Raw genomic sequence first — 14,948 nt, forward strand, 5'->3', positions numbered from 1 at the left:
TGGCATTTTCTCACAGTTAGTCATCGTGAGGAAACAGTCCTCTGTAATGTGCCACTGAAGTGTCATAGCATTGACATTTATGCAATGTCAATGTGCAGGGCATCTTTGTACAAGTTACTGTACAACTCAAAATTAGGGGAAATCAAAAGGAAAATTTCATGTAAACGTCATAAAATAATTCAAGGTTTGACTAAGTAATTAGCCATTTGGGATATTTCAGCACTCTTGTATGTTTTTACCAGTGCAAACATTATCTATGATTAAGCAACTCATATTTTCCACTCATTTGTTCACTGCTGCAGGTCACCAAGATAGTCCAGTCTAAGCATTCCCTTTGAAATTGGTAGCAGTGGTGGCATCTTTCGTGGGCTTCCTGGACCCTGGGTTCTCTACTCAGTTTGTTTTCTACCCAGTTTGTTTTTTTGTGTGGTGGGAGGGTGTTACTGGTAAAGAAAAAAGCAGAAGAATTGTGTGGCACTGTAAGACTGCAAGGGAGAGGAAGGGTTTTATAGTGGTGAGCAGCCTTGTAAGTCAAAGTATAATCTTCTTTATAATGAAACATAGAAATAATGAAGGCCGGAGGCAGGTATGTAATTCAAAGAGCATGTCATCAGAGACAATGGCAGAAAAAGGAAACAAGCGTTTCTACAACTCCTGAGATGTGTTCTTGTCAAGCGACCAGTTAATTTATCATCCTTTATAGTTCCAAGAGAGGGAAGATAGTTGTACATTCCCTTCTCAGATTAACAAGTAAGCAGTTCGCCCACACATTTTCTTAGACGTTGAACGTTGCTGGTGAGTGATGTAATGTTTTGTTTGAATAGTTTGTTTACTTGGATGCATTTATTTTGGGTAGGTGGCTTTCTACTTTCATACTGTGTTGTCATTTTTTAAAATAACTTGTAGAGTCTTGCTGGATAACAAATTGCAGATTATTTTTTCTTTATACTTCCCTCTCCCCTTCTGTTTAAAAAATAAAAGTAATTATGCAATCACTTTTTTCCTACTGTATCATTGAGCTATTGATCTTGTATGAGCACAGGAGTAAACTAAAAATACAAATAATGCATTTCAAATATACTGTCTTCAGTGGTTTTCAAACTTGTGCAGTAGATGCAAAATACATATCTGAATTCAGTCATACTGGATCTTCTGAATCACTGACTTACAGTAAAAGGAGGGGCAAACTCTAGCATCTCAGGATTTCTTTATTGCTAATATGTCAAGGACTTGAAATAAAACCATTTGAGGTTGTTCTTAGCAGAGGTCCTAGCTGCCACCCAGAAGTGGTAATATTTTAGTAGTTTCCCTCCTCTGGTCTTCCCCTCATTTTAGGAGGTGAGTGTATGGGAAGAATATTATCAGTCTGGTTTTTAATTAATGATAGAGATTTGGACTATTTTTCCTAAACCATTTGCACTCATCATCAGAATTTAATCCTGTGACAGTTCATGGCCATCAGAACAAGGTTCGTGTGTACAGTGGCTTTAGTGCCAGGCCATGTACTTGTGTTGGACTGTGTTGTACACTTGCGCCAACACCTGTCAGTTCCTTATGCTGAAAGGCAATTCCTCACCCATGCAGCCAGTGCTGACCACAGTCTCTGCTGTGGGCAGTTGTTCTGCAGCTACAGTTTGTTTCAGGATCAGGTGAAGACATCTAGGGTTTGATTAAACCAACAGTGAAACCTGCCTGGGGTGGGTGTTACTGCCCTTCGAAGGCACGACAGGTAAGTGTTTTCGGAGGGCCTTTGCAAATGCCAGAACAGGCCCTGCCGCAGTGCCCCATGCATGCTGGTCTTGTCCATGCTCAGTGACCAGTAACGGAAGGGTAGACCTGAGTGTCCTCTGTCTTCTCCTCTGAAGTCCACTTGGTCTTTTCTGAAGTATCATCTTACATGCTGTCATCTCTGTTCATGAGTGTCTCTCATCATGTCTGCCATGTGTTTCCACTTCCCAGCTCCTCAAGAGCTTTGGAAATGGGATTGATCTTCATGAGATCAGTGCAGCTCCACTTCACAGTGCCCCAGTGAAAGGTTCAGAGGATCCGATGTGACATTTTATTGCTTTTCTTGTCTCCTTCCTCTGTGCTTGCAGCATGCTGAAAGGCAGTGGGAGTTGAGTGTCTGTATTATTTGTTTTTTAAAGGAGAGAGAGCTACTGCAGTGCCCAGGAAATTTGGTTGATTGCACATTTTAAATGAGGCATTGATAATTTTTGTCAGCAACAGGACTAGTTCGGTGTTTTCTGAGGGTTGCTAGGTAGAAGCAGAATCTGCCTTGCAACCAGCCCTTTAACCTTTGATTCAGACATCCCTTGCTCTTGTCCAGACGAGAGGGTAAAACATGAATCAAAGATTTCAGAAATTATTGCCCTGACTTGCAATGTAGAAAATATATTCAGTAAGTTTGCACAGTAGAATCATAACTCTACTACAGTGTATGGGACTTTCAGCTGAGGTGTGGAGGCTATATTAATTAGATTCTTCAGTCTTTATCGGAAAAGAATTACTTAAATCACAACTTCAGATATGTTTCCGCTTTCTCAGATTAATACAGAAGTTTTATTCCCACACATGAAATTATTAATCTGAATTAAATAGCTGCATATTTTAAAGAATATTACTGTTTAAACACTGAAACAAAAAAAATGCTTTAAACAGAAGATTATAAATTAAGTTAAAAAAATATAAATATGAAGTGCATAATTAGTTTCCTATTGGAACAGCAAAAAGTGGATGTTACAGTATTTAAATTCAGGTTGGATGAGCTGATGTATAGTATGTCGTCCAGTTCTGTTAATGTCAGGGAAAAGTGCCATTAAACGTCTTAAGTGCTATTTTAAAAATACTTATATGCAACTCAACTGTATGGTACTTCTGTTGTCTGATTCATTTTCAGCAATGGCTCATTAAGCTCTCAGAATTTAAATGCTTGAAATCAAAATTGTGAGCTCTCTTTTTCCCCATGTAACTGTTTCGTAGCTTAAGCATAACACAGGAGGCTGTGAAAGTACTTGAACAGCACCCGCCAGGATTAATATGGTGCTTAACCATTTGGGCACTTCTTCCTTGACTTCATGTTTGTTCACCTGTGGTTTTTATCCAACTGGACAACTTACATTTATTTCAATGATTTTTTATAGAACGGGAGTTTTGAATTTGGGTGCAGATTAGTTGCAGTACATTCTTTAGGACAGTAACCACATCCAGCACAAACTATATTTATGCTTAATTTCTCTCTAAGTAAAAAGTAGAGCACAGGGTATGTTGTCTATGCCTAAGAGCACTACGGTTCTAGTTTAATGCTTGTTGGTGATTGGAATTTGCTTAGTAGTGCATTCAGAGTGTGAATTGCTGTTGTCTAATTGCAGTTCAGTGAAAGAGGGCTGACTTTTCCTCCGACTTCTTTTGCACATTCATGCTCTTGCCAGCATTGCACAAGTTCACACCAGATGCCTTCATTTTTAGTGTCGGTGTTTCAGAGTAAATACCAGTGAAATGCTTTAACCGGTGTTTGGGATCTTTAAAAAATGTGTTGTCTGCCTTTCAGACTCCAGTGATCCTCAACATTTCACGTTCCTGGCTGAAAACACAAGAGCAGCTCTCCCGTTTGTACTGGGCAGCTACTGAGCATGTGAAAAAAAAGTGAATTGCATCGTTCTGCACATCCTTTGCACTGCGGGGTTTGAGGGTGTTGGTAACACCATTTCTAACGTGCTTCCCTTGTGTGCTGTATAGTGATACTTTGGGAAGAGGTGCAGCTATCAAAGACCTCCAGTCTTTGGAAGGCTCGTCGTGTTAGAGAATTTAGTAGATCTGGAGGAAAGTTGTCATTCATCACAATAGCATAATTAAGATATACATTGTTTATGGCAGAAGTAAGAGGGTTTTTCTTACTGCTGTGGTATCTGTTTAAGGAGAAAAAAACAAACAAACAAACAAACAAACAAAAAAACAAAAGAAAATCCAAACCACAGCAACAAGTACTCAAAGTGTAAATAAATATCTCTTTATTACTGTATGAGGCACTTTTGACCCAGCTGCTTCAGTGTCAATTGCGGCTAGCACTGCATCTTCCTCCAGAGTCAAAGGGCTCCAGCTTTTCTTCTGAAAGGATAAAAGATAGTGTGTGTACTAAATGTGCATGATCTTTTAAATGTGGGATCTGAGCATGTGGAAAAAATGCATTGTGAGAACTTCCAATTTTTTTGATCCATTGCAGGCTTTTGTAGAGAAAATTTACTCTGTTTCACTGGTAACTCCTTGGCTGCTAGGAAAAGCCATGCTTTAGTGCAGAGGTCTCCAAACATTTTTGATCACACACCCCTATCAGGAAAAACACTTTTGAGCACCCCCACCCCCCAAAAAAAAGAGTCTTTATTTCTTTATTATTAATTTATTTATTATAAATTAATAAATAACATGTAGTTAGGTACTTTATAAAACATATGCAGAATAGAAAGTAAAAAAGGATCAAAAAAAAGATCAAGTAAACATTATTCTAAGACTATTTTATTTTATTAATTAATGGTAAAAAAATATATTTTCTTCCCATGCTGCAATGGAATATCTTCTACACGTCCTGGGGTGTCTAAACCCTGCTGCCAGGACCACTGCAGTAGTGTGCACAGGAGACAGAGGTGAAATTAGTGGTCTCAAATATGTTTTTTTTCCTTGCACCACTGACGTATTTCTAAATGAGAAGAAATTAATTCAGTTATTGGGAATTGAGGCCACATTTCCTTTTCATCAGTTTCTCTTTTCTTTGGAAAACAGGAAAGCGGGTGACATCTTTGCTGCTGCGGTCCCTGTTGCAAAGATAAAACTTGTAGCCAGTGAGAATTAGTAGTTCTTTAGCAAGGCCACCTGATTTTTATCACAGTTATGCCTCTTCATAAACACTGTGTTTTCTATTGCGAGCAGAAAACTGATGTTGAGAAGTCCACCCGTGTTGTTCTCAATGAGGAAAGCATGTCTTTCTCATGCAGAGCAACTCACACCAAAAACGAGGACTATAATGGAAAAGGACGCCATGTTCTTTTGAGTTCTCTGCTGCATTTCGCTCTCTGCCCTTCAGAGCCCAGTGGGAGATTCTTCTCAAGAAGCGTGACTCTCAGAGCACCCATGCAGCTTGTTAATATTGAGTGCTCTTATATTTGAAGCATCCACAGAGCTTCACAGCAGGCTGAGAGCAGTGTATCATCTTTGCCAGGACCAACTATGGTCTTCCATGGCAGTGACTCTCAGAAGAGCCACTACACCACTTTGATACATGCTTACAAAACATGACAAAGGTGTTGAGATCTTTGGGGCTTGTCTTGATATGAGAGGTGTTTGTGATGCATGTCTCCAGATGTGGACCAAAGAATCTGCCTATGTGGTCATAAGGTCATGAAGACCAGAATTAGAGCAGAGTATTAACGCTGGAGTTTTCTTCTCGTACAGTGATTACATGCTGTTACACATGCCCAGCTGTGTTAGTTCTTGGTAGCCCCTTATTGCAAGGAGTGTTACCAGAACACTTCTCATGTCTTCTTTTTCCTGGAAAGTGCAAATCTGAAGAAGATTTAATGTGGAGGGACCCTGTGGTGCCCAGCGTGCTGTTTGTATTCCTCATGCATGGCAGATGAGAAGATTTCCTCAGATAGACCTTTTGATCTATGGGAAATCCATGAAGTGCCACTAATTTCTGCTCCTGAATTGTAGAAGTGTGTATGTTCAGTATGAATTTTTTTCAGGACTGTCCTGCATCCTTTTCCTGTTCCATCTTTGCTATAATCCTTAGGAGGATCAAAAAGGGGAACTGGGGGTATATCCAAAGGGATTTCATCTGTTCCAGGTATTCTTACTAGCTTCAGCACGAACTTCAGTTCTGCTCTCAGAGCAATGCAATCTCCCGCATCCTGGTTTTGATCAGGCTTTTTGGGACTCCTTTCATTGGGAGGAAAAGACCGTGTAAACAGCTCTCTAGTGTTCTGTTCTAGTGTCATTTTAGACTGCTTTTCATCACATTAGAGCTCTGTATTAACTTTGAAAGCTGTAAACCTTGCTGGTAGGGTTACACCTTAGTTCCAGCTCATTCAGATTTCTGACTATATCTTCAGAAGTGTTGAAGGTGTTCGTCCTTCATATCTGTGAAGCCACCACATGATGTGTAGTATTTTGAAATCTTTAAAACCTATAGCCACAGTCTAAGTCTGGTTGTGTTAACAATTTATAAGTTGCCTCTCTTAGGAACAGCAGAATTGCTAAATCAGATGCCACAGTGTCTGGTTATTGTTATCTGGAGTTGGTTGTTTTCTGGAGATAGGTTAGTCTCTGCAGAGTTTGTTTGAATGCTGCAAGGAGGAGAACATGAAAGCGCTGAGGACTGAGGACTGCTGCCTGCAGAACTGTTCTAGCATGACCATCCTGGGTCTACCTCATCCTGGATACCCATGGTGGTTCTTCCCATGTTCCAATAGCTGTTATTCCCCCACATCACTGTGTGAGAGCCTGGTCTGACTTTGAGAGTGGGAAGGAATCGTCAGAACAGGGGTGATTTAGCTAGCCTTTGCCCAGAGGGCCAGGTTATCAGCATGAAAGAAAGTTGAACCAAAATTCTAGTCCATACGTAAAGACCAGAAGTTAGCTTGTGTTGAAATGGGATTCATCCTGTGGGTTAAAGATCCTTGGAATTGTAGGGCAAAAGTAGAGGAAAGATCTCTAGTTAAGCTTTACAAGTTTCAGGTAGTCATCTACATCAGTATTCTTCAAACCCAGGAATTTAGTTCCCTATTTCATCGTAATGGAAGCATCAAGAGAACCATGCTGTTTTTCTAGGATACAGTTGATGGTTAATGGTTTTAAATTTGTGATTCAGCTGAAGCATTAATGAATCATTTCCAAGTAGCTTTAAATGTGGATTCCTCTTCATTGTGGGGAGAAACATAATGTTCTTGGTACATGTCTTATACATTGTTCCTTAGAGACACAGTGACTTTGCCAGATCAGACATCACAAGTCTCAGTAGAACAAGGCTTTAGGGACTTTGTTCCCTCTTCTACATTTGCATCTTCTTCATTCTATATTGGTGGAAAAAGATGCAATATGTTGCCAAAATACATTCCCAAGATAAAACTGTAGGTATGCTATGAAATGATAACTTGAGAAGTGAAGCAACAGTACTGTTCAGGCCCAAGTCTCAGCTGTTAACTGAGTGCCATTTTAGCTGACTGGGTAAAGGAATCTGTACAAATCATCAAAACATTGTGTAGGCACTGGTTAGGCTTCTCAACTCCAATAGTTAACACTGATAACTGTAATAGATACCACTTCTCAAGAGCTGATTGAGAGGTGAAGATTCTGTGTGCTTATACAGCTGCCAAAGCCTTTGGCTTCACTTATGACCTTCGATGAAGTGTTGTATTGCCCCTGGCAAAATCGGCTGCACAATAATGGTAACTTAAATAGAAAGTCTCAGTGATGTTGAAGTTGCTAGTAGAGAGTCAATTCTTGCCATCCCATTAGTCCCATAAGGAATTGCAGTGTATTGCTTCTACTGGGACTAAACCCACTATTGCCCTCAGTCCTCCATTCCAGGACTATGGATGTACTGCCCAGACTTTACTGGCAGGCATCCTGCGAAGGCTGGCTGGAGAGGGAGGATTACAGTAAAAGTCCGTTCAGTACCAGAGTGAATACTGCAGACATGTTGTCAGGTGAATGATGCTAGAAAATGAAAATTATTATTCCTATTTTGAAATTATAATTGTATCTCAAAGCAGGTTTTTTTTATGAATAACTTAGAACAGCATAAGGCCATTTATGTCAGTAGTTTATCCTGAAACTTCCCTTTATTTTACGGCACTACTTGTGATTCTGGTTTTGTATGCATTTTTTCACATATAATCTGAGTTAGCATTTATTATTTTTGTTTTAACAAGGATTGTTGAATCTAAAAGGTATTTAAGACAACTTAATCAAATAGCTAAAAAGGCTTTATCCTCAAGGTGACCTATATTCCTTTTTCAGTCATATAGGAAATAGTGTTAGAACTATTCAGAAAGTGAATTCTTGTTGCACCCAAAGAGAGCAATAGATTTGTGTTCTGTTTTTCCTTCTCTAAATTAGGAATCACAGTATAGACAATGGAATTTCTAAATCATATATTATCCCTTATTCTCTGGTGGGAATAAAATGGTCATGTTTGCCTCCTTTTCTCTGTTTAACTTTGACTGCTGTGAAAACTAGGAAGAATAGCCCGAATAGCCCTGCAGCTTTTCTTTCTTTCTTTTTTTTTTTTTTTTTAATCTATTCATTTTGTACTTTTCAGACAGATTTTTCCCCGGGGTGAAACAAAGGTTAACTGAAATTTCCTCTGTTGTGTACCTGAACGAATCAGCAGTTTGAGAAGGAAATCCCATTGATGGGCAAAGAGAGTGACAGGCTCTATTTAAAGAATTCCCCCGACTGTGTGGTAGACCAACCATGCCATGAATTTAACTGTTCCTGTGGTCCCCATACTTGTACCCAGCAAAAAGAGAGAAAAACGTACTTTGTTCTGCAAATGTTGCGCTAAGCTTTGAAAATCATGAGCCACTGAGTTTTGTGAATTAACGTTACTAGCAGTGGTCAAGATTTAAAGGAAGCAGTGTTTATAGAGTGAGACAAAAACCAGAAAATTGTGCATACTTATGTAACAGGAAAAAAACCACATATTTGTGTTTTAAAATGTGTGCATTTTAGCAATTTAGTAGTGTACGTATTTCTAAAAAATGGGATTTACAGAATTATGTTATTGTTGGCTTTTTTCACAGCACATTTTTATTCCCACTTAGTGTGTGAAACATCTTACTTCTGCATGGCCGTAAGAATATACGGAATTGGGGTAGGTGCAGAAGGGCATGCACTTGGAAGTAGGTGCGGGATTTAACATTAGAGAAGTTGTCTGACATTTCAGCTATAAGAAAAGAGGTATAGGGCTGAAGTGCAAATACTAGATGCCTGACACTCCGTAAGAAGATGCAGGATGTCCTTACACCTGGACGATTTTTGTATTTCTTACTGCCTGCATAAATATCAAAAGCATGCATTTCTGCATGGTTAAGGGCTCTTAATTCACATGTATTTAACTTAATGACCTCTGAGTCTTCTTGAGAACTGCAGCTCCAGCCCTGGAGCAGGACCCCGCAGAACATGCTGCCAGGGGATTAGACTCTTGTCTCTCGCAGTGACGGTTAAGCCTTCTCCTGTGGATAATGGCTGCCTAAGTTTGCTTAAAGTTATTTCAGTAGGTCTTGGTTTGGTTTTGTTTGGGTTTTGGGTTTGTTTCCACTTATGCAGGACTGCAGAGTTGTATGTTTTTTTTCTTTTTAATCACTGTTACGCTCTTGACCAATGCTGCCTTTGCTTCGATCAACTTCTCACATTTAAATTCATTTAAAAATGGGTTGAACTTTCTTGTTTCTTCACTGTCATCCTTCCTATTTTGTGATGGTTTTCAGAAACATCATGCTGGATCAGGTAAAAGTATTGCAGGTATTTGCCCACTGACAAAAAATGTGCATATTACTGCACATATATATATATGATATCAAGGGGAAAAGCAGGAGAATCTTTCCTTGCTATGAGAAAATTTCTCAAATTCAACCTCTGTCAATGATTACATTGACTGGTTTCTCTGTGGGAGTTTATGGATCTCTTAAAGTTGCATTAAAGAGATATTGACATGTAATCCATTGTAACAGCAGGTGTCTTTTTTTTTTTTTTTTAAGTAAATAACTTCTCATCAAAGTGAGAAATCCCTAGAAGTGTCTAAGAAAAATACCATTCCTTCGCCACTGGAGTTAATATAAGTTACTGGGTGGTGCAGAAAGGGCTTCATGAGCTGTGGCTGCTGTGTGTCTCCTAGCTCTGGTACCCCTGCAGGGAATTATCCATGTTGGGATGGAGCTGGAACTTCATACTTCCATTTTTTGGAAGAAGGGCTACTTGAAAACAAAAGAAGGTGAAGCTCATTACAGCAAATTACACTATAATAAGACCTGAATCAGTTTGGCTGAAACATAAACAGGATTTTACAGATATTCATAAAATGTCACAATGTAAGTTCTTACAGATCTAGATGGTTTTTAGGGGTTTAAGGCTTACCATTTTAAAATGTTATTCCTTACTCCAGTAGCAGTAGAAGCTGTGTCCTGACATGCTAAATATTGTTGAAAGATACATCTGAAACAGTACTTGCCACAGAGGTCTTGCAGTAGAATGTAATTAGGTTTCTCTATTCTTAATGTGCTATATTAATTAGCAGTCAAAATCCAATTTTTAAAGCCCAGCTTTGAAACATATTTGCCCTTCAGGCCACAGATTGTACTGTCACAGCTTGAAGCAGCATGTTTTACTAAGTTGATCATAAAGTAAATAAAATACATACTGGACATATTTTTCAATTAGAAGGAAGGAGGAAGACCACTTCCCTTCCCCTTTTAGAAAATGAATGTTTATTTTCAAAGTTGAATGTCCATGCTCTACAGCTTTAGTTAATTGAGGCAATAAAACAAACCTTTGCGGGGGGGGGGGGGCTGCACTTGCTTGGAGAACAGGGATATATTTTCTCCTAGCTCTGATGAGTGAGATAAAAGTGAGTTTTGGTGGTATCAAAAGGACAGTGCCTAACTGTGCCCTGCCGAGCCGGGGTAGCTGGCTCAGCAGCTGGGATCACTGGTGGTACAGCAGATAAGGAAATCTTCTGCACCGTTTATTGTTTATTCTAAGTCAGTTTTTTGTTCTGTGGAAACAGATTGTTCCTCTGGGCAATTTTAGGTTTTGACTGCTGGTCCTTGTCCTCCCTCCTCCCCTCCTCTCCCTTTCTGGAATGAAAAAGAGAAGGCTTGAATGCACATTGAACACTGGTCCTAAATCTGGCTTCACCATGAGCACGGCTTGGGAATTTACATTTTCATGCTGGTGGAGGGATACATGTGAATCTCAATGATCTTTCAAATTTTTTCTTCAAATAAAAGCCAAGCTGTTGCTTACCATTTATCCCACTGTACAGGGGCACAGGACAGGTAAAGTATGATACTTTGTACAGGAAGAACCATGCACAGAGCTTCCATTTTCATCTAAATGTTATATATTTTTCATCCTCTTCTTTCCATGCTCTGCAGTTTCACAAATCAATTTTTGCAAAGTATAAATATAAGAAGTTTATATGACAAAATAGTATTTTTCATTGATATGTAGAAATCAATATTAAAAAGGATATAGCTTTTAACAAATGGAGATGAAGAATAAAAGGAGATATTCTGGAAGATTGTATTAATATACTGTAAACTCACAGGACCCTTTAAGTAATGTAAATTTTGTGTGTGTAACTTCATAGGAAAAAGGGGAAAGCCTTGAGATTATCTGAATAGTTTTTAAACTGCTCCTCTCTTAAGAGTAAAAATAAAGTACTCATAGCCACTTTCCTTAAGGCAGAAATCTACCCTCTGTGTATGTGTCCATCTGAAAAAAGGGTGAAGTGCTTTAACATTGGGCTGGCTTGGCCTTGGTAAACATCAGGTGGCAGATTTCATTGTACCAGCCTTTTCTGAATACGGAAACTATCAGTAATTAGCATGCGTGGTTAATGCTTGTGCTTTGGCCTAAATCACCCTCTCAGTCTTGGGAGGGGGTCTGAGGCTGCTGGCTGGGGCTGTGGGGTGAAAGAGCATCATCCTTGGGTACCTGAGGTGGTGAGAGGTGACGGCTGCACATCCACCCCCAGGGCTGTGGGATGAGCCACCACCATGTCCTCCAGGAAGAGCTTCTCCAGACCTGTGGTCCCAGGCCTGTCGCCTGCATGGCTCTGAGCATTAAGGAGTGAAAACAGGTGATGGGTGCTATGGACCACGGAGAGCATGGTGCAGAGGAGTCTTCAGCATGCTGGTGTGTGTTGCGGCTAGAGGACAAGTGAAGGGTGGCAGACAAGGCTGGTGGAGTGGCCAGAGTCGGCTCAGACAGGACCCGCAGCCACCCAGGGAGTGGAAGTGCCTCTTGGACAAGTTAATTTATCAAAATACGCAAACTACTTCGGGGAGGAGGGGAGGCGTTTGTCAACTTGAGCAAAGTTTCGTGATTTATTTAATGATTTAGTAGCAGGCAAAATGCTGTGATCAATGAGAAAAGTTGCAGAATTTTCTTGTCCCAAAGCAAGATTTCAGGTTGGTTGCAGTAGCATAACTCTTTCTACATATTTCAGTGTGAGAAATTTATTGTGAGTAAAAACAAAGCTTCATCCAATCTATTGTGAATTAGGCTTAACTTTCAGATCAAACAGATTTAGCAAAGATCTTGTCGTAATATTTCATCATTAAAGATCTCATTAATTTTCTGATTTGAGCAAGTTTTCTGGCATTAGGAGTATCTTGCTTTTCCCTTATGAAGCAGGGGATTTTGACTGTGAAGAAGAGAAACTTAGTTGGTTTGTCCTAAGGAAGGACATGCCTAATGATTAACAGGAGTTAATTCACTGGTAATTTTGATCTGTAACCTGTTAACAATCTTGCCTGTGCATCTCTGTGAAACACACCACTCACAGTATTGATTGCCAGGGCAGAGTTTTGAATTACAAATATATTTTTCTTTATGAATTAATTTCCTGAACAGGCTTCTGAGTAATAAATAATGCACTCAAATATGTCAGCATATTTCTTTACTTTTAATGACTAAACACCAAAAGGCATCATTTTCCCTCTGTCATACCCACAACATGCATCCACTGCAGAGAGCTGGCTCGGTGCCTTCCCTGCCACCCTCTCTGTGGGGACCCTGAGCTTGGGAGAAGCATTCTCCAGCGCTGGGGGCAGGGTACAACCTCTCGCTCTGGTGGTGGTTTCTGCCCTGAGTGATGATGCTTGGGTGAAGGATATGTTGGGTACTTGTGTTGGAGCTCTTGCTGTGGGAGCTAGCATGCATATTACAGCGTAGGTATGACCCAGCATTCAAATTGCTTTACAAATAGGCCAGTTAATTTATTATTAATGTCTCTGTGATGGTCATTGGCATTGTTGGCATTAGTGTTGAAACTAAAAATATTTCAGAGTGCTGTTCAGATTAGAGCAGATAGTATTAGCCCTGACTTTCGTATGAAGAACAGCAAAAAGGTAGCATCCTGTAAAGCACCCGTTCTATATACCTTCTATATACCTTCTATATAACTTGACATACCTTGTATCCAGATGCTGCATTACACACTTCAGCTGAAATTATTGACATTTCCATTAAATGAAGGGTTAGACATGATGTTGCAGATGATATAATTTTCATTTCTTGTCATCTGTCTTTTGTTGGAAATGAATAGTACAATCAAAAGCAAATAAATTTTTGTCTTTTTTTACTGTTTGTAAATCTTGTCGATGCGATTTGTGTCAGTAACATGTAGATGCTTCAGATTTAAGATGGAACGATTTTCATTTAAAAAGTCTGCAAACACATGGCATTAATATGTGCACAAGTTTTAATGGTTACTATAAAAGTACAGGTAAAGTGAACACCTCTGTTGACAAGAATCCTCCCTCAACAATGGAAAAGATGGTGTAGTGGTTCAGCTGTCTTTGCACATGAGAGAAGTAAACAGTGTTGACATGCAGAATTTTTAAACAGCTGTGACTACATCTGTAGTCACTACTGCCTTTTATCTCCTTTCTGAAGGCAGTAGTCACTACTGCCTTTTATTTCCTGATTTTTTATTTCTTCTGTGAGTCCAAAGGCCATTTGTGAGAAGGTTGTTGTGTGACACCTGATAATTTAGTGTGTCATCCTGATTTATTGCATATTACCAAATTCTGTTCTGAAATAGAGTTACTTAGCTTACAGTCTTAGTTGCTGTGGTTGTGCATAGTCATTTTGGCATGCAGTGGTCAGAAAGCAGTGCTGAAGACACAGATTTTGTGAATTCACAAGAAGAGAATTTATTTTATGCTGCATGTTAACTTACTGTTCCATGTGCTACAACTCTGGTAACCTCTGGATCTGAGCTGGGCACCTTCAGGAGTGCAGGCAAAGATAACTCAATCGGAAGCTTTGGAGTCTGTGCTTCAGAAGAAATTAAATCCTTGTCTGAATTTATGCCCTGAGAGGCAGGACAAGAGGGTCGTGTCAAATACAGTCCACCCAATAGCTGGAAATGTGCCAATTTTAAGATTAATCAGATTTGTTATCAAGCAGGTTGATAGCTTTCCTTAGCTGAAGATTGAATTAATTTCTCCACTTTGGTACATACATGACATTGGTATTGTCAGTTTCAGTAAGTTCAGTAAACATAATGTTGAATATATTATAGAAAAATCTTCATATAAATGAAATATAATTCATTTTATTTCTGTTTTTCAGGAGAAGATGATGTGGACTGGTCCATCTGTAATAAAGACTTAGAGGTAACACAGACAACCAAGTTGTTCCATAATTGTTTATTTTTATGTTTATTAATAAGGAGAGCAAGATAAACGGGATTGAAAAATCCGTTTGTAGCTTCTGTGTGGAATCCTGAGCAGTGTCCTCCCAAAGGCAGGCGTATCGTGAGCTCTTGTACAGTACGTAGAATTTCATGTATTGGGGAAGGCACACGAGCAGAGAGGGAAGAGGATGTGGAAATCAGAGCAGCTCCACAGACTCTGTGAAAAGGAAGCAGGCTATTCCTTCCTAGTTTCTTCAAATACTTGTAGTTCTTTTGTGGCAGCTTTCCCATTCCTATAGGCAGCAGGATGGGCTGTCTGTATTTGGCCAGTCTCCCTGCACTGCCAGAGGCTCGGCTCAGTCATTGGTACAGTTAGGCTGTAACCTGGAGTATTTGTGCAAGGTGTCACAGCATCCACAACAAGTAAGCTTTAGCTGTAAGGTCCAACTCCTTTTTTTCTCTTTCCAAGGTTCAGTAAAACTACATAATGAGGTGACATTAACAAATTATTTCTCTTAGGAGAAAT

General features: G+C 39.5%; 1 protein-coding gene across 4 annotated transcripts in view; it reads left to right on the top strand.

The window, feature by feature from the left end:
- ZCCHC7 (zinc finger CCHC-type containing 7) overlaps positions 1–14,948 on the top strand; it is a 118,813-nt gene that overhangs the window by 65,223 nt on the left and 38,642 nt on the right. For all 4 annotated transcript variants that reach the window (XM_061445320.1, XM_061445319.1, XM_061445318.1 and 1 more), the window contains one exon: positions 14,359–14,402. In XM_061445320.1, the coding sequence (XP_061301304.1) occupies positions 14,359–14,402 (44 nt within the window). The remainder of the gene's footprint in view (positions 1–14,358; positions 14,403–14,948) is intronic.

Source organism: Pezoporus flaviventris, unplaced genomic scaffold (assembly GCF_033815535.1).
Source record: "Pezoporus flaviventris isolate CSIRO_AGI_PZ_B2104156 unplaced genomic scaffold, CSIRO_AGI_Pfla_v1 ptg000004l, whole genome shotgun sequence".
NCBI lineage: Eukaryota > Metazoa > Chordata > Aves > Psittaciformes > Psittacidae > Pezoporus > Pezoporus flaviventris.